The sequence below is a fragment of the Phaenicophaeus curvirostris genome, chromosome 8 (genome assembly GCF_032191515.1).
Source record: "Phaenicophaeus curvirostris isolate KB17595 chromosome 8, BPBGC_Pcur_1.0, whole genome shotgun sequence".
In the NCBI taxonomy this organism is placed as follows: domain Eukaryota; kingdom Metazoa; phylum Chordata; class Aves; order Cuculiformes; family Cuculidae; genus Phaenicophaeus; species Phaenicophaeus curvirostris.
The window spans coordinates 4476890-4498954 of record NC_091399.1 but is presented as its reverse complement, the minus strand read 5'-3'; the positions used below and the strand labels follow the sequence as shown (position 1 = coordinate 4498954).

General features: G+C 37.4%; 1 protein-coding gene across 3 annotated transcripts in view; it reads left to right on the top strand.

Moving 5' to 3' along the window:
* The window catches only part of DPYD (dihydropyrimidine dehydrogenase), a 368728-nt gene that overhangs the window by 234904 nt on the left and 111759 nt on the right, over nt 1-22065 (top strand). For all 3 annotated transcript variants that reach the window (XM_069862153.1, XM_069862154.1, XM_069862152.1), the window contains exons 15-16: nt 12060-12128; nt 14567-14650. In XM_069862153.1, the coding sequence (XP_069718254.1) occupies nt 12060-12128; nt 14567-14650 (153 nt within the window). The remainder of the gene's footprint in view (nt 1-12059; nt 12129-14566; nt 14651-22065) is intronic.

Sequence of the window (22065 nt, the reverse complement as noted above, 5' to 3'; positions counted from 1 at the left end):
AATTACTGCGTGTCAGTATGGTAACTACCAGTGGCCATATTGGTTACTTGCAGCAAGTACAATCTAATTCATGTTAATATAAATTTCTTGGATTTCAGATGTATCAAACTGGACTTCATCTATATTTTATGGGGTTTGAAAGAGCACCGCAACAGCCAATTGCTGCAGGTGTGCTAACTGCTAGTAACTCATAAGTCAGCAGTAACCTGTTTGCACGTTTATACCTTGCATACAAATTTAGTGAAGATGGCATATTCTTTAAATTGCTGAAGGAAAAACATGACAGTAAGTACTTATTTTCTGAACACTAAACCCCAAACAGATGTTTTAAAGGCTTCTTTCAAGGATACCTAAATACATCCTTTGTTAAGAGCCAATTAAGTTAAATGTAAACTTTAAGAAAACAGAATACTTTTCTATCCTGTTTCCTGACACTGCACCTCTCAGTCTCACAGCTCCCACAAAGAATGCTTTTTTGCTGGTTTATTTTTGAATTTATGTCATATGTTTTAAGCTTATGGTTCCTAATCTATTTCACGTTTAATTTTCTTTTAATTATCTTTATTTTTAACACTTTTATTCATAATTGTAGTTATGTTGATTGTTTCTGTCTATACGTAACAGCTAGTTAACTTGTTAAATTTGGAAAAAAAAATTACATTAAAGTTCTATTCCTAAATTTCTGGGGAGCATTTCTAAAAATCTGTAGCATCTTTCTTGCAATGTAAGACTATGATGGAATTATTCTTAGCCATACCATTCTAGGCCACCTAGCCATTTTATGAGAGATAGAGCTTCAAATTAAAATCTGAATACAATTGCAGAATGTTTCATTTAAGTTAACTAGAGCTGAGGAGAAGATGTCTAGAGGTGTGAATTTTGTAGGTACCCATAATTCTTACCTGTGAGCTGCGTGTGCATCTCAAGGTAAAGGGTGAGCATTAAAAATGGATGTAAGTCAGATTTGCAATATCTTAATGTTATACTATTGGCACCCCTCTGGTGCCTGGAAGGACTTCTGCCTTTGATTCTGCTGAAGGCATCCATATTTCACCTTCAGTTTATCTTTTTGGGAACACACATACTCACTGCTGGGTCATTGATAAAATCTCTCCAGCATTAGATGGCAGTTGGTCTTACAGTGCTTTCGTTTGAATGAGACTATAATCCTATAGACTATTAAATGCATTTTAAGTTCAAAATGTCCAATCACATAGCAGTATGCTGAACAAGTTAGATAAGAATTTTATTAAACGTCCAAATATTTAGCAAAAATAGTAAAGCCTCTTCCAGTTTCTCAGCATTTTCAGATAAGCTTCTCTAAAACATGAAGAGGTGGGCGGAACTGGCAGTTGAGGATGAAAGATTAGTCAGAAGGTAGCTGCTGACTTCCAGTTCTTAATTTCGTATCTGCTTCATTGCTGGAGTGTAGCCAAAAAACTACTTGGGTCATCAAGCATAACAGATATTTCAGTAATTATAATGTCTGCATATAAAAAAAAGCTACCCACTCATAAGATTTTCTGATTGTATCTCAGATGGGAGCACTGAAGACCTACCATCATGAGGTTGGATGCGTAGTGGCACTGTTGTTTGCTGAATTTTTTGCCCAGCTGGGAGATAGTAGGGGATAATAGGAAGTATATTTGAAGAGATAAATTTCAAGAGAAAATATGGATTTTCATCTTCACTTCTTGAAAAGCTCTGTGCCTGACAGAAAGTAGTTTCTTTCTTTGCTAGAGAATATTCTAATATAATTTTAATTATAGAAATATCTATATATGAAACACTTTTTCCAAATAAAAATATTTATTTTTAAAAGTTATTTGTATAGCCCAAAACCATATTTCTTGCATGTCTCACCTTCTTATCTTCTCTCTTTTCCCTTTTAAAAATTCCTGAAATGTGTTACTGGCAAGAAGCTATCAAATGCTAAATTATTGCTAATCATTTGAAAAGCACAACAAGCATTCATTCTGTACAAGAAATGCTATTGTTGATAGAGTTTTATTTTTAAATGAGCCTGGGGATCACATTAACATGGGCCTACCAAGAAATAGGGGTCTGCCAACAGGTCACGAGGGCTCTTGTTCATTCAGAGAGAGGAAAGCGGGGTAGAAATCAATGAATGTGTGAGTGCATCTGGTATTTGGCCTTGTTTCAATTTGAGATTTGCGTGTTGTGTGTGAGGGAGGTGGATGGCATGTTGGTTGTGGAGGGCTGTGAGTCTGATCCATCTCTCAATAACAACAGGGTCTTATTATAAAGCAGAGCTGTATAAGCTCGAATACAGGCAGGAAATGTAGCACTAAGGACTATGTTTGCTTTAGTGTGTGGTGAAGGGGGAGAACAAAATCTGAAGGTAGGTAACAATGAATAAAAATAAACACATAGGCCCTGCAAGGTCACAGGAAGAAACAATGGAGACAACAATGAACTAGATATCAAAAGGGAGCAAAGATGATAGCTTGAAGATTGAATGGGAGATATAGAGATAAAAGACAGGTTTGAACAAATAGGCTGCAGCAAGTTTCTGTGCTTGGGGAAGGCTCGATAGGCTTAATATCAGAAGCACTAATGGCAGGTGGCTCTCTGTTTGGTGTAAGGGCATGAAGTAATCATGAAGAGAATGGGACAAGAACACCTTTTGATCATATACATTTTTTCAGGGAGAGTTCATAGGAAAATTCAGGTTGTCAGGAACCTCAGGAGGTGAGTTGAGCTAGTCCAGCATTCTGCTCAAAATAAATAGGCTATGAAATGAGACCACTCATAGAAAACTATGCAGATTTGACTTGGAGAGGATGCCCAAAGAAGTGGAAACTTAAGTGTTCTTCAAAAGAATCATTTTAGTATCTGGAGGAGGAAGGCAAAGGCATCACAAGAAAATGAAGATCAGTAGATAGAACAGTTATTATTATGGTACTGTTTGCATTGTAGCTTTCTTCTGTCTCTTTATCTATGCTTTTCAACAGAAAAATGTCTCAGAAGAACTTTTTGTAAGTGATCCTCAGTGAAGTTCTGATGGGGGTGGAACCTACTGGTTCTGCTCTGGCCATTGAAAAGATCCCATGTTTCCATCCCTGTGAACAATTGCAGATTGTCTCAATTGACAATATGAATCTGTCCCACTAATTAGGCAGGTTTTAGACTGTGAGGAAGCTCTCCTCTTCATGAAGTCCAATACCAAGACCAGCCAAGAGAATAGTGTAAGGGACTGATAGGTCTCCCCCATGCAGCTGGTGTGTAAAGCCCTTAGATAACTTCTGGAAGGAAGGACGAGCCCTATAGCCTGTTCCTGCAGACCTTCTTAGTGACCATACCCTTGTCTATAAATGGCATAACCTAAGAGCTATTTGTGCAAAATCAAGTAAGTAACAGTGCTTTTCAATACATCACTATAAGGATAATGGTGCACAGAGAGAGTGGGTGAGTTGTGGAGGATGCAACCAAGCTGACAAAATCACTCACTCCTTCCAAGCATTGCTTTGGCACCAGCAAGGTCACATGATGAAGTAGTTCACAAGGTTCTAAAGTGAATAAAAAAGGGAGAGTTTTTTTCTCCCTCCTCTCTGAGCTACACTTTTCTCTTCTACCAGCACTGATACTGGTAGTTTTCTTGAGTCTTTAAATCCAAGGAAATGGATTAAAAGAAGCCCCGGGGGTGATGGAACAAGGGAATAGATAGGATGGAGTTCTTGGGGATGCAGGGAGACAGATTAGACCTGGGGAATTGCAGCTGCCTGAATGCAGGAGTTAGGGAACTCTGACAAAGTTATTCAGTGTGCATTTTGTCTCTTTGTATTTTCTACTGAAATTGTTTTCTAATAAGCAGCCTTGCTGCTAACTAATAGGGGAAATGTATCTACATGTATCTGGAAGCAGTCAGGGACTGGAAGAGATCTCAGGATTCCTTTCAATCAACGGCTGCTCATTCCCTCTGTGGGAGCAGCCTATATCCCTTGAACATATTTGTCTCCAGTTGGCTTCCCCTCTCAGAGGGGTGCTCTGAGGAGAGTTGCCTGTGCTATTGTGAGAATAAACAGTAACAATTAGTGAGGTGCTCAAAGAACTATCTTTAAAGGGACTGTGCATATATCTGGGCAGATAATTTGATGAAAGAAAAATTTCTAAAGGTGGAGGAAAAAATCCACAAATATTTATTGCCTTTTGCCAGCCTTGTTTTCCATATGTGGTCTCAAGAATCAATAATGTATCAGCACCCTGGTGTAAAGCTTTTGCTACAGGTCATAGCATGTGTCTGAAATATAGAATTAGCTATATCCATTTTCTGTTAGCTTTTCCAATATTGTATGGCCTCTTCTGTTTTCTCTTTATATTATGTTAGTGTAGAAAGTACAGAAATACAGCAGGAGAATGAATATCTGTCTTCACTCTCCTCTTGGATTCAGCCTTTGTTGACTTGCATCTTCTCATTTCAGTAATGCTAATTTCTGTTCATCCATGTGTTCATTTTCACTCATTACTGAAGAGACTAAAGGTTGAACTAGGATAGGTTTCCTAGGCAAAACAAAATCCCAAAGATTCTATCAATTTTTCGGGGAAATCTTCAGCCACATGGGTAATTTTCAATGGAATTTGGAGGCTTTATCTGAAGCACTGAAATTTTCAACAATTACCTACATTTTCTGTATGGAAGATCTGTGCCTACATATATGTGTTTACAAACAGGGCTAAGGGCATGGTGGCTCAACTTCTGCCCTGATGGTAGCTGATACTGTGCTGAGTTTCAAGTAGGAGAGGAGCAGCCACAACACCAAGCTGCTCCCTTATTTTCCTACAGGTGCAGCCAGTTCTAAAGAGCAATCTGTTTAGCTTCATGCTCCTGTCAAAGCCACAGCATTCTGTTATTTTACAAAGAAATAGATTTGCTCATAACCCTTAGGGTTTTTTTTCCCTCTGAGCATGTTATATCCTAACAACTCTAGGTCCTAATTTGAATCTATAGCCCAGTGTACTCCCTAACATCCATCAAATAATCTTATTAAATAGATGAAATCTCATTGACAGAAGGCAAGTCATCATATGAAAATAACTTCCTTTGAAAATAAGTGCCTCTTTAGTCAGAGAAGAGAATCTTCATTGGTTTGTGTTTGTGCTGATTTTGTGTGTGTGGTAGGGTGAGTGAACGGTAATATTTTCAAACTCCTCTCATCAACTTCACCAGACATACTTGTGTGCTGATAATGTTTGGCCTGGTTTCACTTCCACTTCATTTTGAAAAACAAAGTGGAGATCTCTATATAAAAGTAACAAGGTAAAGACAGGGCTTTGTTTGGAAGGTTTGCTACAGAAAGGCAGCTAAATAACAAACCTACTAATATCCCTTACTTGTCTTATTTTCATTTACTCAAATAAACTTAAATGCATTTTAAGTGCCAGTTAAGAAGGAGAACAATGGACGGTTAGAGAATGTTAAATTATTTTCTCTCCATCCCTGTAAAAATGAATAGAGAATAGAAGCAGAATTATAGGTCAGCAATGTCAAGACATTCTGCATTGCTTGTTTTTATCATCATGCAGAATCTTTTTATTAAGGCAGCATAGAAAGAATAGATTTATGGACTGAAGGTACAATGTTTAATATGTCCATATCCATCTAGATTGACAGTTCCTACCCACATGAATTTCCCAGGAGAGACAGTGTTACTGGTGTCAGTGGATGGCATCATTTACTTCAATGTTCCATTATTAAATTGATAACAAGATAATTCCTCTGCTTCTCAGAGACATGACAGGTTTTACAATTTTTAACTTTCTTATTGCATGGGATTTGATGTTCTAGGCAGTTTTTAATAAGAAACTTACTTTTATTTCAGTTCTGCAACAAATCAAAAATTACAACAAGACAGTACAGAAAAACAGAAATCTCATTGGGTCTGCAAGGCATCAAAATCAGGCTGGTTTCTAAAAGGCTATTTTTACAACAGTAAGTCTTTATACTCCTGTTGTTTTTCAGTACTGCACATTTAAGCGTGTTTGTGCAATACAGATTATTTGCTGCAGTCATACTCTTATCTTGTGAGGTAGAAGTTAGAAATGTTCTGTATGTTGGTAATTCCGGCTCTTTGACTTTGAGGATGATCATTTCATCATGCAGCAACCATTTGGATTAACAGAGAACTGCTACAGGTGGCACTGAACGGCAGTAAGCCTCCAAGAATCTTTCTGTTGGCAATATGTGGCATAGCTGTGACTTGTCCTGACCTGATGTGTGAGAAAAGGTTTACAGAGGCAGGCTGGTGGTGCAAGTCTCCATAAGATGGGAAATTGATACCAACCCAAAAAGTTCTCTGGCACTGTTGTCTATCTCCTTGGTGCTTGATTTTTGCTCCTGAGACCACACCTAAGGGTTATTGGATAGGACAGAATCTGCCCTATGGTCTGAATGTTTCATTCTTTCATGTGTGAAAATACTATGAGAAGTCTATATGCAGCATATATGTTTTTCAGTTAGCTATTTACCAGAGAGTTTATTGTGTCATTGAAATAGCTGAGGAGCACTTGGTAAACCATTCTTTATTAACTTTTCACCAAGCACATGGTGGACTACATACTTCTGTAGCTACACGTGTGCAGGACCTTCAGGAAATTAGATGTGCCAGCTTGTTACAGTGTGCAGGTGAGAGATCACATGGTTCAGAACTGAGTGCACATACCCCTCGTTCAGACAGGGAAAATTTTAATGTTGTGAAATAATGTTCGAGCTGCCAAGAAGCAATTTTGTCCTAATGTGTTTCTATAGATATAGGTGTCTTTTCCACTGCAGAGTGATTAACTACATATGTTATTTTTGCCATTGTTTCATAAAGACTGTGTCTTCAGTGCCAAGGTTCTTCCTAGTTAAATGCTTCTTGAGGAATTTTGGTTAAAAAAAGTTTGAGTTTAGTCAGACTAAGCAGGTTGTGTGGCAAGGCTCTACAGTGTTGTTTAGGAAGAAGAAATATGTCTTGAAAGGAAGATTGAGGTCTTTCCATCTGACCCAAATGCAAATACCTTCTGAAGTTTAGATTGGTCAAGAATAATTTTGTGGGTATTTGAAGTCTGGTTCTTAATGTAGTCTTCAATCTCTGTACTCCCTCTATCCACAGCAATTTTCCTGTTCCATATCTCTGCTTCCCAAACAGCCTTCTTGATTTTACAGTTTTTAGAAGAAAGGTCGCTTAAAGATGATGTAACGGATCTCTTTCTATTTCTACAAATGCTGTGCACATCAAAAAAAAAAGAAATCCTGAGGATTTTTGCAAGTGTTTGAGGAAGCAGAAGGATGTGCAGGTTGAGCCCAGCTACAGTGTCTAAATGGAGCATCTATGGCCACTTGGTGCAGAACTGTCCTCAAGCCTGGTGCAACTATGAGACGGGACAGGCAGGGAAGAGAACATGGAAATTATGTGGGTGGCTGAATTTCCTGAAGTGCAAGGAGAAGATTCACAGACCAGGAGGAGTAGGATAGGAACAGATACAGCCTGTGTTAAATGACCAAAATAAATACAGTTGTTACCTGGCATGAGGGTAGAGGATTCTGATCCCATTGTGTCTCTCGGGAAGTTTCCTTAAATTTGCAGGAATTGACAGTGTTCACATTAAATCCAACCCCCTGAGTTTTTTTTTAGAGTCTTTGAGTGTACTGAAACTCCCTTATTCCCTGCAGAGCAGTACAGGACAAATGGTAATTGTCTACCTAGAGTTTTACTGCTGTCTGGCTTTAAATAGATCTTCTCAGGATTGTCTGACCTGAAGTAGGCCTAGTTATTTTTTTTTCCTCTTTCCTTTTGTTTTGCAACCTCTTGCAGTGAATTCTGTATGTTAGGGAAGAAAGATCACTTGGAAATGTTCACAGTGGTGAAATTCATCCTTTCTATTTCTTCTAATGCTATTTCATTCATGCAACATCCACATAGAGATAACGGAAGAGAAAAAAAAAAACATTCACAAAGGAAATACATTCTAGTTTAAGCTTCCAGAGGATTATTGTAAACAGCGAGAAAAAATATTTTAAGGATTATGAGAAGTACCTTGTCAGTGTCCTTTTTAGTAGAACAACTACTAATGCATTGGTTACAGAATTGTGTGAAATGTAGCATTTTACTAGGTGCTTTAGCTACCATATATTCATCTTATAATCGTCTCCTAAATGGTACATTATATACCCCCACTTTTCCATCTTCCCTCCAGCAAAAAAAAAAAGTTTTATTGTAGACCTACTTTTTCCATGAATGATCACGAAAATCCTGTACACTGAACAGTCTCTGATGTTACAAACATACATTTGTCCCTTTACAGGCATTTGGAGAAATTGTCTATCACCTTCTGTAATGTCAGGGCATAAAGACCTCGTCTAGTGACATCTGTCACAGTGATCACTGGGGAGGGAGCCGTGTCTGCAGGGCCGCCACGCTACTTGACGTAGGGCGGAGTAGGCAGGATCTCTCAACAATGAGTAAAATAGCAGTTTGGATGAAGAAGAAAAGGGAACAGCATATACTAGCTATGCTTTTGATCTGGAATAAGGAATGGGCCAGGGATCCAACTGTGCTTCAATCATGCACGGTTTCACAGGCAGCCCTCACTGAAGCTATGACAAAGCTGCAATTTAGTCAACCTTCATTTAGCACTTACTACACTTTAGCAGCAGCTTTATTGTGAGATCTGTCAATAGGCTACTTTCTGCAAGCCGAGCAAGTGTGATGCGGCCTCACACTTGTGGTTCAAACAACTGTAATTAAACTCATGTCAGGTTGCTACTGCAAATCTCAGGAGTCAAGAGGAGGGATATGTTCTCTGGGGATGCTCCCGGGCTGGGCCGTGCCCTGGACTTTTATGAAATACCAGCTGTTTGATGCTATTAAAGTTGCAGGGGTGGTAATGTGGTACAAGGCATTGTAGACACCAAAGATGTAAAAGAAAATAAATTAAAATAGCGAGAAGAAGCTGAGGCTGAAATGTGAAACAATATCTGTTTATTACTTTCCAATAAAACCTTTGATTTTTATCACTAGTTATTGTTACTTGTCTCTTACTATTCTCTTCCTAGGTAATAGGGGATAACAGTCTATGTTTTCTTTATAAATTCCTATGTGTGATTTTAGGAGTAGATTCAAATATCAAACACCACAGATAGTGCTCCTAAATGTCCACATACAATAATTATTGCTTTTTTGTCATGGGTACTGATTCCAAATGAAAAGACTGTATAGGCATTTTGGGGCAAAACAGTCACCTGAGGAAAGACAATTTTGTTAACATGGAGTGCTGGAGGATCTGTTTCCACCTAGGAATTAAGTTTAATTTCAAGCTATAAGAGAACACTGGGGAAAAAAAAAAAGAATAAAATCCCTACTATTTTTAAATTTTCATTATTCCCTTTGAGATTATGTTTTTTATGTGAACAGTCATGGCAGAAATGTAATTTTTGCTTTCAGTTATTTTTGTTATTGTAAACCAATGCTGTCAAAAGTGTGCACTTAATTTTAAATGTGAATGCTAAAACTAATCAATATCAAATAAACATGTTTCCTTAATTAACAGCTCTTTAACATCACAGATCTTGTTCCTTCTCTTTGTTCACTCCCAGCAGACTTTTCAAATTTCATTAATAACACTTGACATAACCCTATTCAAGATACATGTGATTATCGTCGCATGTGAAATAAATAAAAAGTGTATTGTAAAAAGACAGATTTGTTTAAGAAGCACAGAATTGTGAAAAGAAATTAGTTAAAGATTAGTATTGTGAAATACTGTTGAGTAAGAAACTAGGTTTTAGTATATGCGACGGTAATTGGAGGTATAGCTAGATATTGTATCTTGTCAAAATTTATAAAAGTATAAATTTGACAAGATACAATTTCTAGCTTACTTCCAATTAGTGCATATTTTAACTAGTTTCTTACTCCAAAGTTTTCACATATATACTCTTTAACTAATTTTTTTCACAATTTGTGTTCTTAAAAATATTGTCTTTTTAAATACATTTTTATTTATTTCCTGAGTACTCAAATTATCTTGAATATTTAAATAGAACATAGAGCAAGTTTTGTTTCACAAACATTTGACCTATAGACCTATATGAGGTTGTTCAAAATAGAAAATAGTATAGTATAGGAGAAAGAGGTTTTTTCCTCCATCAAGATGGGAATAAAACAATGGCCAGTAATGATTGTATGTATTTAGTGAAAAGCTTAATCATATATTTATGCCAGAGGCACACACAAATGGGCACCTGCAGGCAATACAGGCACTTCATCAACTGCTTTCCTTCTCAAAAGGCTCCCATCTTGCAAACATCAGCCAGAAGGGTGGATAGGTAGGTAGTCTGTATGTAGGTGGGTGGTAGATTGATAGGTAGAAATTCATCAGAGCAAAACAATGGAAATAATGGAAATAATGATGATGATAAGTGGTATTGTACTTTTAAATGAGTAGATTACAACCTTGCCATGTCTAATTTTCTCCATAGCCGCCTTCCTTTTTGAAGTGTATTTCTCTCCTTTCTAAAGCTACTAAATACCTCTTTCTTCTTATACAGATCATTTGGGAATTTACAGTTTCCAACAATTGTATGTATTGGGCAGTTTTTCTGCACCATGCTTTCTGGTATTTTGCTTTATATGAATGAGTCGTTAACCCTCAGCATCAAGGGAAAGTTCAAGGGAAGTGTTATACTGACTAGGAGTGACAGATTAAGCTCGTCCCAGGTATCAATGCCGACAGTAAAACATGTTTGGAAAGCAAAAAAGATTAAAAACTAAATTTCATCTTACCTGTGAATCAAACTTACATGTGAAACTTTCATATGTTTCACATAACAGGGCTAAACAAATAAGGATGTAGCCAAGTGTTTTTCTGTTCTCCTCTCTTGGTGTTTCATTTGAACACAAACTGATCCAGCAGTGTGCTCAGTATGTTCTGTGATTTCATTTTCTGGTTTAACCTTTTAGCTGCTGCAATATAGGTCTCTTGGGTTTGGTTTTTTTTTTTAGCAAACCTCATCCTTCTAAGAAGTTCTCCGTGCAGGAATTCCTGGGCTGAATCTTGCCACAAATGTTTCAACCTCAGAGCTTCAGTGTGTGAAATTGATGGGTCCAGAACAAGTTATTTTGGTTTAGTCTTTAAATTGTTACTTGACTGGAGGACTAGCTAACATTCATTTAACAGTATACAGCACGGTATGCAACTGGAAAGATGTGTGTTTAGTTGTCCTCCCAGAAGTATCCTCTTAGAATTTATTTTACCTAAAATCTTGAACCTCAATAAAGATCTTAGATGCAGCAGCTGTTACAGTGAGAACCTGGACGTGAAAGCCCTCAGTACAGCAAGGAGGAAAGGCAATACACAGAAGGTCCCCTTTGGGAACTGGGGCCACAACTAGAGAATAGGAAATAAAATGTATATTGTGGGGAAATAAAAGCTGGAATTTCCCTGTTCCACTCTCTCAATCCTACAAGGTTTTCCCCACATCCTACAAGTCTCTTCCTAGTTGCCTCTGCACAGAACAGTCCCAGCTACCTGTTACTGTTCCTAACTTGAATAGTATGAGATTCTAGGAGGCTGGTTTTCATGTATCCTGGCTTCCTGAAGTCAGCTGGGATATCGTGATCATATGCTGCCACATTAGACTGTAAACTTTTGAACTTATGCCTTACCTGCCTCTAAAGAACCCCAAGTACTTCTGGCATTGTATAAATAGTAAATAACTTAATCCCTCTGACCTCAGAAACGAGTATGTTTGGCAGTCTTCCTGGTGGGCTCTGTGTCTGGGACACCCTTTGTTCCTGCTTTACCACATGTTGAAGAGAATACAGTCCTCTATGTGTTTGACTAGACCTACTTCCTGCTTGTTTTCCTTAATACATTAAAAAATAGGGGTAATATCGATGACTTTGTGTACTAGTTCTCATCCCCAGTGAAATAGTAGTATAGAGCTGGTATTTAGCATATGCAAGTGATGGTAGTTAATATCTGGAGTCACAGTAAAGTAATATATTACAAAATCTGGTAATGTGGCTTAAAATTATTTGATATATGGTTTTTTTCAGATTCTGATTGCCAGTATCATGTGTAGCTACAGCAGGGAGGACTGGACCGAACTGTCAAAAATGGCTGAGGTAATTGTTAACTATATGTGTTTCTGCATCTTTTTTTTTTTCTCCTAAAAGCAAGAGCTGCAGTAAGAAATTTCTTGACAGAAATAGATTCAAAGTGAAAAATGATAATTTAAAGCCTGTCCATTATAATTTGTTTATTCTGTGTTTTCATTAAAATGATGGAAATCTAAATTTAAAGGAAATCTGTTCCATAGAAATGGTCCCTCAGATTTTTAAACAGTACCTGGAAAGCCTTTAGTCTTTGAATCTATATACTTTTTATTTGCATTTTAAGCAAACTGTATATTATGACGGATGCCCTGATAAAATTTAATTCTACCTTTGAGAGCCTAACTTGATCTTACCTTGCCTACAGGCACACTAGTTTGACAGCAGCAGAAGAAATTTTGAATATAAAACTCTTGAATATTTAAAGTATAAAAGGCTTATTTAATGCTATTCTAGGTTTAATACAGACTTTCAAAAATGATATCAGAGAAAGCCAGCGTATATAATAGCAGTCAGCAGGCTTCCTATAATATAAATCCAATCTCACACAAATGCAAACAGACTGTGCATCTGAAATTTCAATTCAATTTGAAGGAAAAAATACTATTTAAAAACATGTACCTATGTCCATAGGGGATAGTATAAGAAATACTTGATTAAGACTGCAATAGTTTCATTCAGAAAGGTGTCTATATGTGAATGCAGTACAGAGTTGTTAATTTTTAAATAAAACACTTTTCCATATAAAGTCTCTAGAGGAAATACAAAGCAATATTTTCAGATCAATTTTTAACAATTTTAAGCAAAGAAAAAAATTAATCTGTCATTATTGCTAGTATTAGCTAAGATTTAAGTGCTTTATAAGTAAGATATATTTATTTTATATATATGTAGGTATGGGAGTGGATATTTTGAATTTGTGTTTTCGTGTGGCTGAATGTGTATGGACATCATTGTTCCTTTTTTCACAGCCCTTCTATGGTGATGTGAGAAGACACTTCGCTCTTTTCTTTGGGCATTTTAAACCTATGAGGAAAGAAAAATATCACTTTGGGGACTTAGGGAAGTGAAATTAAGCATTATCAGTAATTGGCTTGGTGATCTTCAGCACTAGTCCCTTTTATACCTGTATTTACCTAATTGACCATGAAATCTTTTGTGGAGTCCACACTTGACAGGAGCAGTACCACTTTTAAACTGACTAAGATGAATGGCTTTATCGTGCCATTTGCTTCACTTGTTTAATCCAGTTGTGCTGCTTTGCACTTTAAGACAATCTGTGTTTGTATTTATGTGACCCCTTTAGAAAAAAAGTAGTTAGTTAAATGCACTTCCTTTCACAAAGTCATCATTAGTCTCCCCTCTGTGGAGAGCAACACACCCTTTTGGGGTGCTCTGGAGCCCACAGCGGAAGAGCAGTGATATTTAATCTCATGCATAGGATCTTACCTAGAATGTGATAGATGTGGCTCTGCAAAGAGCAGAAGCCCCAGAAGGTACCGCCGTGCCTCTCGGCAGGAGGACGACCTATTCATAGAAAAGGTCAGCTTGTCACGGCGGCCGACAGCACCAGCATCAGCGTGGCATGGCTGGGCTTGCAGAGCTGACCAGGACGTGGGGGATTCCTGCAAGTGATGGATGGTTTCTCCCCAGTTCACACGCTCAGAGAGCTGCTGAACCATGGCCACACAGCAGGCAAAGTTACTCCAGTTCAATAAGCAAAAACAAAATGCAAATGCAAAACAAAATACTAGTTACAGCCTTGTGGAAGGCAACGTGAGAGATCCTTGGCTCAGGCCAGAGGAGTTCTGCAGGGAAGAAGAGGAGCGTGTTTGTGTGCTGCCCTTATACACCTTGGCTCCTTTGCTATTTTAATAGTAGCTAATAGAGGGTGCTAAAGAGAAATTAGCATGAATAATATGTTTGTTTAGACTTTTTAAAATATTCTTGTTTGACTTCAGAAACAAAATTATTTAATGGCTAAGGCTATTGCACAGTACAGGCACTTGCAGAAAATTTAAAGACTAAATTCATTAAAGCAGAAAGGAGAAATTTACTACCAAGTCATAGTTCTTCAGAGCACAGAAGCACCCGAGTAATACTGAATACTGAACCTCTCTCTGAGCACTGCCCTAAGGCCTTGTAATTACATTTCATTTTTTAACATTTTCCAGAGCCGACCCCTTATTGTGTTTGTATCTTTTTAATTTATTTTTTACTTTAATTTCCTTTGTAATTTTGGTAAGCCACATCGGTTTTTGAAATTTTTCCCTGCCATGATCAACTCATTTCTTTTTCAGGCTATCATAACTGTTGCTTTCTGTCTTAAAAAAAAATAGAAATCAAGCATATAAGTAAAGCTATTTAATGTGAATAGTAGATGCTACAGGAAATAGTACATTACTTGAAGTTAATTTTGCATATTTTTTTTCCTTTTGCATGTTTCACAGGTTGCTGGTGCAGATGCACTGGAGTTAAATTTATCATGTCCTCATGGTATGGGGGAGAGAGGCATGGGCCTGGCCTGTGGGCAGGTAGGACTGTTACTGCTGTCTCTTTCATGTCTCATCAGCAATCCTGCAGATTACTAGCTTGAGATTTTTAGGTTGAATGTGTTTAAATATTTAGTGCTGAAAGCAAAAAGAAAAGAAGACAGAAGCTGAGAATATACAAAATGTTTAGTTTTGGTGAGAACAAAAATACATTATGCATTTGACGAGGAACAAGATGAAAAATAATAATTTCCAAAAAGCATTTGGACAGAATTTGTGGGTTTCCATTTCAGTGCCCTGTAGATATCTTTTAGATCACAACACAGTAACTACTGCTTGTATTAATAATGATTTTGAAGGACGTGAGATATAAATACATTTAATTTCACAACATTTACTGTATGAACCTAACTATATTTTAGAATCATGGGATATGGCATGCATTCTGGTAGTGCCACCTAGAGTTAATGTCTTCTCTTATAAGAACCCGTGTTCTGTAACCTATGGATTAGATGGTTTATACTGTTCAGGTTGGAATTTTCTGTGCCTGATGTCTCTGCCACGTAGAAATCTGATGCAAAGTTTATCATTACATCTTACAACAACAGTTAGGAGAATATGTGTTGTTTTGCTCTGAAAGGAGAATAAACATTCACAAAAGCAAATTCTCATACATCTCTTTCTCAAGTTTTCAGATTTTTGCATGTTTTGGTCATGGTTTGAAATTTGTTTTGGCTCTGAAACATGGCCAAATGTGGTGAACTTGGAAGTCTCTAAAAATCTTAGTTCACAGTCTACTGGGAGAGATTTTCTAAAGTTTGACCATCAAAGTTTCAGACATTTGAAACCTACCTAATTTCCTCTCTTAAATTTTGTGAAGAGGGGAAAAAGAAGAAGAGGGAGATAGAGTGGGAATCATTGTCACATGCCCTATAATTGACACATACTATACAGATGATCCCCTTGGAGAGGGCTAGTAGGCATCTTAATTCATCCTTACTTCCTCAGTTAAACACAAAACTTCTAATAATTCAGGTGTGGCTGGCTAACAAACCATTGACTTTTAAAAACTTCTAGCAGAGAGTCAATAGGGACTGTAACCATTTCAATGCAACTATGGCACACTTCAGTTGAAGCTTTGTCATGGCAATACTATCAGGCATAGTGCATGGGACATTTCATTATTCCCTGTGAACAAAATGATTTCAGTCTGTTTCGTACTATAGATTATTATTTTTAATGGAAATAATCTGGATGTTTTTCATGGCCTGTGGTCATTTACTAAAGTTATGATTAAAAGTGGGAGAGGAGAAAATTATAAAGCCCCTCCAGGACCACACTAGCCATAGGGTAATATTTATTATTACTTTTTGTCTCCCAAATTGCATTCAACAACATACAGCTATAGTAGCCATTTTTATAAGTTTATGAAGCAATTCCCACCCTTCACTCTGCAAAGCAAAGCTCAATAGTTTAGGATGGCAGCATGCTGTAGAAGGCTGTGGGCTGATCGGGGAGAACCCTGAAGGTTTCACATAGAAGCTGAAACAGGCTCCTTCCAAGCATGCTTCTTTTTTTTTTTTTCTTTTTTCTTTTTTTTTTTGTCTTTTTTTTTGGCATATGTTATATCCAGCTTTCACTGGTTGAAATAATATATGCGTGTGAAGTTGCTTAGATGTGTAGTCAGTAGGGAGCTGTCTGGCTACATGAGTTTTTACATATCTTTCAGCTATTGTAAAATCAGAGAACCAAATGCAAAATATGAGCACTCAGGGCTATCATGTGGATTTGTGACTCTCCTTGGAGGAGATCAGATCCATAAAGCAAGAAGAAGATTACATTATATATACATATATGTTTGTATAACAATAAAATTTCTCTCTTTGCCATACAATATGGATATTCTTCTGAATGTTTAATATGTACTACTCCCATTTAAATATATTCTTGTGTTTTCTTAACTGTCTCACCAAAATGAGAGCTCAGAGAACAATTTACTTCTTCAGACAAATAAAAGAATAAAACAAGCTATCTTTGGAGGGCCAGATCCTGTGTTTCTTCTTCAGAGTTGGCTAAAATTAAATTATACTGGCTTTAAATGAAGTTCATCAAAGCAAAAGCAAAAAGAATGGATTAAACTGAATAAAGTAACAACACGTGCAAGGAGATCAGTAGCCCCTCAGCTTCCAGTGTGGTGGCCCCTGGAGGCCTGATTGTAAGACAGGAAAGTGCTTCAAAGTATTTTGGCTCTACTACTCTTTTAATTTTTTCTGTTCTTTCTCCTGGAGCTAAAGTCCAATAGGTTATACATAGGTGGTGTGGAGAAGAGGAGGCTCAGATATGCTCTGGAAAAAAGCCACCACTTGGTATCTAGAAGGCAGGGCATGGGGCTTTGAGAGACAGAGCAGCTTTCTTGGTTGTATAGGGAAGCAGGTTTTCTTAAATCTTTTTGATGGCATAATCCACATCTTCATAGGAAAATGTTTTAGGGATTAGGTCCCTTTTCATGCCTAAGTGCATTAAATCCTTGGTAAGCTACAGAAATTGCTGAGATGAAAAATAATGGCAGAAAAGCATGTATTTGTATTTTTACTATTTAGAATGTCTAAAATGTTCCGCCTTTTTTTGTTGTTGCTTAAGAAAAAGGGAAACAAAAAGTTAATTACTGTCTACTTTGTCTCCTCATTTCAATTCCTATAGTGTGCCAAAGGGAAAGTATAGAAATCTGGGAATGTCAGAATTGTTTTTAGTCTGTCCTATTTTGTTACTTACTCTCAAACACTTCCTCTCTTTAATACGCACTGTAAATTTTTTAAATTCCCAATATATATATCTGAATCATATATGTAAAAAATTGATACTAAGAACGGATGTTTGTTTTATATGGAATTATGATTCTCAGCTTTTATTTGATTTTAATTCCAAGTCATTACTGCAGACACTCTGGTGCCCTAACTGCATAGCTAACCAGAAGGTGATATTAAGAAGCATCTCTATGGCTGTCAATAAATTACTTAAATCTGATTCTGTATAAAATGTCAATTATATGTACTAATGTTGATTCATGATAATAAAGTTAAGGTTTGTATTCTTTCATAACAACCTGCAACTGTATAAATTTGGTTATTATTAAAAATCATACTAGAATTCCTATCATTAGGCTTAACAGCACTAATGTACAGATTTCCTTTGAATCAGCTAATGTAAGTGTACAAAACTTTAAATAGTAAACATAAAGATAAAAATTTGGACAGCGGATTATTAAAAAATGACAATACAGCTTTCCCAGCATAGTCCATTACTGTAGAAATTACAGCATAAAATTATGAAAATAATCAGACATCTGAGATGGCAGCACTCACATTACATTGTCTAACTTGTGATGTTGTGTTTGTGGTACACTTTTTGTCTCTTCACTGGAAACCGAGCAAAGATGCTTTGGGTTTTTTTTTTTACTTATCCTTCTAAACAGTGGCATTAAATATTCAGAACTGTTACTGTGATGTGAAATAAAAAAAAAAAAAAGTGCTTGGCTTTTTGTTTTTCATCCAAAAGTCAACCAGCTGCTCTGGTAAGAATGAGTAAATTGTTTAATTGAGTTTATAATCTGGGTTTTGTTTTGCATTCCTGCTTAGTTTTGTATCAGTCTTTGTGGTTCAGATGAAACCCCAAATGTAGTGTACACCCCAAGTGTAATGTGCATATACATAGAATCATTAGAATAAGACTGACTAAGACAAGCGGTATCCAAGTTTTAAAAAAATATCAGTGAGTGTCCTTGGCCTGATGGGGAAGAAAAGGGCAGCCTACAGCTATTTGAAAGGTGCTGGAACAGTAGCCACCAAGAGGGATAATCATCTATACTGACAGATGATACAGCAAGAGGCAACAACCACAAACTGTGGGCTGAATATTAAAGTCTGTCTATCAGGGAAGATATTCACCAAGAAAGTTATGCAGCACAGAAACATACTGTCTAGTAGGGCTGTGTACTTTCCATCTCTGGATTTCAAGGCTCAGGCAGGCAAAGCCATGGCCAACCTCAACTAATGTGTGCACTAGTCTCACTCAGAGCGGGAGCTTGGGCTGGCTGGCTCCCTGAAGCTCATTCAGACAAACATTTGTGCAAGTCTGTGGATTCATCCTGCTCAGTTCCTGTTCATAGTTGCTACCTTGTTTATACCAGAAACAGGAAAGAAATAGCGGATAAGAAGAAACACAAGGACTCACCTGCTGACTTGGGGTGAGATGATCAGTGTGATAGTAAGGTCTAAAACTGAAAGCAGCACATCAATTGAATTTTCAAAGCACAGAGGATGCTTCTATACTTTTTAAAAAAATAAATCTCATGTTTAAAGATCTCAGCCTTAGTGTGATGACAGAGATTCTTTATGCTATAAGCAAATATTTTAAAAGTTAATAACATCCTGGCTTATAAATATTTCTCATTAATTAGTCTTACCTTCTAACCTTCAAAATATATTAAAAAAAATCTTTGCCTATCTCAGCATTTAAACTATAGGTTTGGGAGTTTGTTTGCTCTTTTTAGTTTATAATGAAGGAGGCATGTATATCTCTCTTGTGTGCACTGAAATCTAGATCCTGGTGTTTTAACTATTCAGATCGTATGTAAAATGAACTTGCTTTGTGGTTCTTTTCTTACCTTTATTTTCATTTTACTTAAGCTGTACTTGCTACAGCCTCTTCTGCTCCTGGCTGTGTTCTTGTTTATTGCCTGCAATTAGGAGGCAAGTTTCATAAAAGCCCACATTGCCTCATTCAGGAGTCAAATCTGTTAAAAAGCAAAAAAAAAAAACCCACAAAAAACCAAAAGACCTGTTTAGATGAGAACTGGCTGCATGGCACGATTAGATTTGATCTGCTATACTTTGGAAATAGGAAAGAGGAGTCTGCTTTTTAATTGAAGTGCACAGCATAGCATGCTAATTCCCTCTTGCTCTGCCAGCAAGAAGCTTGAAGTATTTTAAATAAATGATGCCCCAAAGAGAATTTGATTTTATCTGTGTTCATGTGGCATTCCACTATCACCCTACAAGAGCATGCTGGTTAAGTATAGCTCATGGAGTCCTGCCCACCATATTAGTTCTCTCTCTTCTCTTTTGTATCAGTTACTGCAACAAATTAAGGCAAGGTGCAGGGAGCTAGTGTTACGCTGTGCTATAACAGCAATGGGAACTTTGCCACTCCAAAATCCAGTATAAACCAGTGTAATCAAAGTGAGGTTTGTGTTGGTGTTTGCAGTGGAGTTTTGGGATTTTCATGTCTTGTTGTTCTCTTGCATCGGCCACTTCAAATCCATTTCAACAGGGATCTTAAGAAGATAAGTCATAGCTGATCTCACTGTCTTCGTGCCTCTCTGGGCCTTCTGTTGCTTTGGGCTACCTTTCAACCAAATGACCTGTTTCAATCATGTTTCTCAGGGTTGAAACTGTTTCAAAGATCCTGAATTTCTTTAAGTTTCATAAAGCCAGGCAGCTGGGTAGAGGAGAGAAATTGTCTGCTGTCCAAGCTGATGGATACGAACAGGAGCCATAATAGTCCAGCTCAGGGAAAAGCTCAGGCAGGCAGACACGGGAGACTCAATCACAAGGCATAGACTTCTCAGAAACAAGGATTCCTTGGTCCAGGCAGGCAGTGGTTGTGTTATTCTGCATGTGCAGAGATGAGCTGCATCAGACGTTATTTGGCTGGGACATTATTTGAGATGTGCAGGGAGAGGGGATGCTGCTGCAAATGTCCATGTAAGCACACTTTTTTGCAGGCCAGGAAATGTGTTTTGTAGGCTTACATTTCTGGCTCCCACACTGATCGTGGCCACACGTCATCCTTTATGATAGATAAGTTTTGTTGTTTTAAATTCTTTGGATGATTTTTTCATCTTCCTTGGTTTTGTATGTGTCTCTTCCCTTTCTCTTTCCACTCCTTCTTTAAAACCCTCCTCATAATGTCAGCCCATTGGTGAGTTGTTTTCAAAGAACAGTTGACTCATTAGCTGTTTTCCTGGAAATCTGAATAGAAGAAGCTTGCTGACTACATGGTTAGTTCTGGGTTGGGAACAGCACTGACCTTCCTCCAGTAGCTGGGGATTCATTTCCCTTTCTGTTTCCCTCCCAGGATTCAGGTCTGATTAAATGTCATGATTTAAATATATTTCTTCCCTGTTGTTAGTTCTGTATGTCCTTTATGTGTTCATATATTCTGTTTTTGTAACATGTAAAAGGAGACAATACTTAAGAGAAAATACCAATTAGCTGTCATACCCCATTATTAAGAATTCTGTTCTTCATGCATGTGAGAAGACAGGAATTAAGATGCAAAGTTGAATAAATTCATCATCAGGACAGTATTCTGTAATTTTATGTTGCAGTTTGACAACATTTAATCCACTGTTATTGCTTTGAAGGATTTTGAATTGAATTACTCAAAAGACAAAACAGAAAATAAAAAGGGATTATAAATAGGACAGTAATGGGAACAGCAGTACTGACTTGATGAAACTTTGTAAAGACATGACTGTTAATAAGGTTTTAAAAACTGTTTATGTGTGATGGGTTTTTTATTTATATATGGAAAGCATTCTCTACAGAATGGATTTTCTTAGAAAATATAAAAGTGATTATTTCCTTGAAATTCATCAAGAGAGATGCAAATAGGGTATAATCTTATTATCAGTCTTACTATGATGAAGCATTTTAGCTTGAATTTTCATTGTGGATGATGGATATCGCAAAGAAGGTCAGTTTGGCCAAAGTATCAGTGACCTGCCACTATTTAAAAAGGAAGCAAAAGGATTCGGGCCGTTTTAATAACACTGCAGTAGCCTAACTATGATGGAGAAGATAGTGATGATCGGAGGACTGGAGAATCTCTGCTATGAGGACAGGCTGAGAGATGTGGGGTTGTTCAACCTAGAGAAGAGAAGGTTCTGAGGAAACCTTATAGTGGCCTTCCAGTACCTGAAAGGGAAGTGCAAGAAAGCTGGGGAGGGACATTTTACAAGGACATGTAGTGATAGAACAAGGGGGAATGACTTTAAATTGGAGGGGGGAAGACTTAGACTAGACATTAGGAAGAAACTCTTCCTAATGATGGTGATGAGGCCCTGGCCCAGGTTGCCCAGGGAAGCTGTGGCTGCCCCATCCCTGGAGGTGTTCAAGGCCAGGCTGGATGGGGCTTTGGGCAGCCTGGGCTGTGGGAGGTGTTGCTGCCTATGGCAGGAGGGGTGGAACTGGATGATCTTTATGGTCCCTTCCAACCCAAATTATACTATGATTCTATGAATAGATAAAGTTAATTTACAGTGTGTTAACTAGTCTCTTCATTGCCTACGCAAGAGTTTTTATGGCCTAAGTCTCTTCTTTTTAAATTTCACCTTACCTCTTAGTAGAGTTAGTCAGTCCACTGGGCAGCTCTCTCTTTACATTAGACCAAATCTG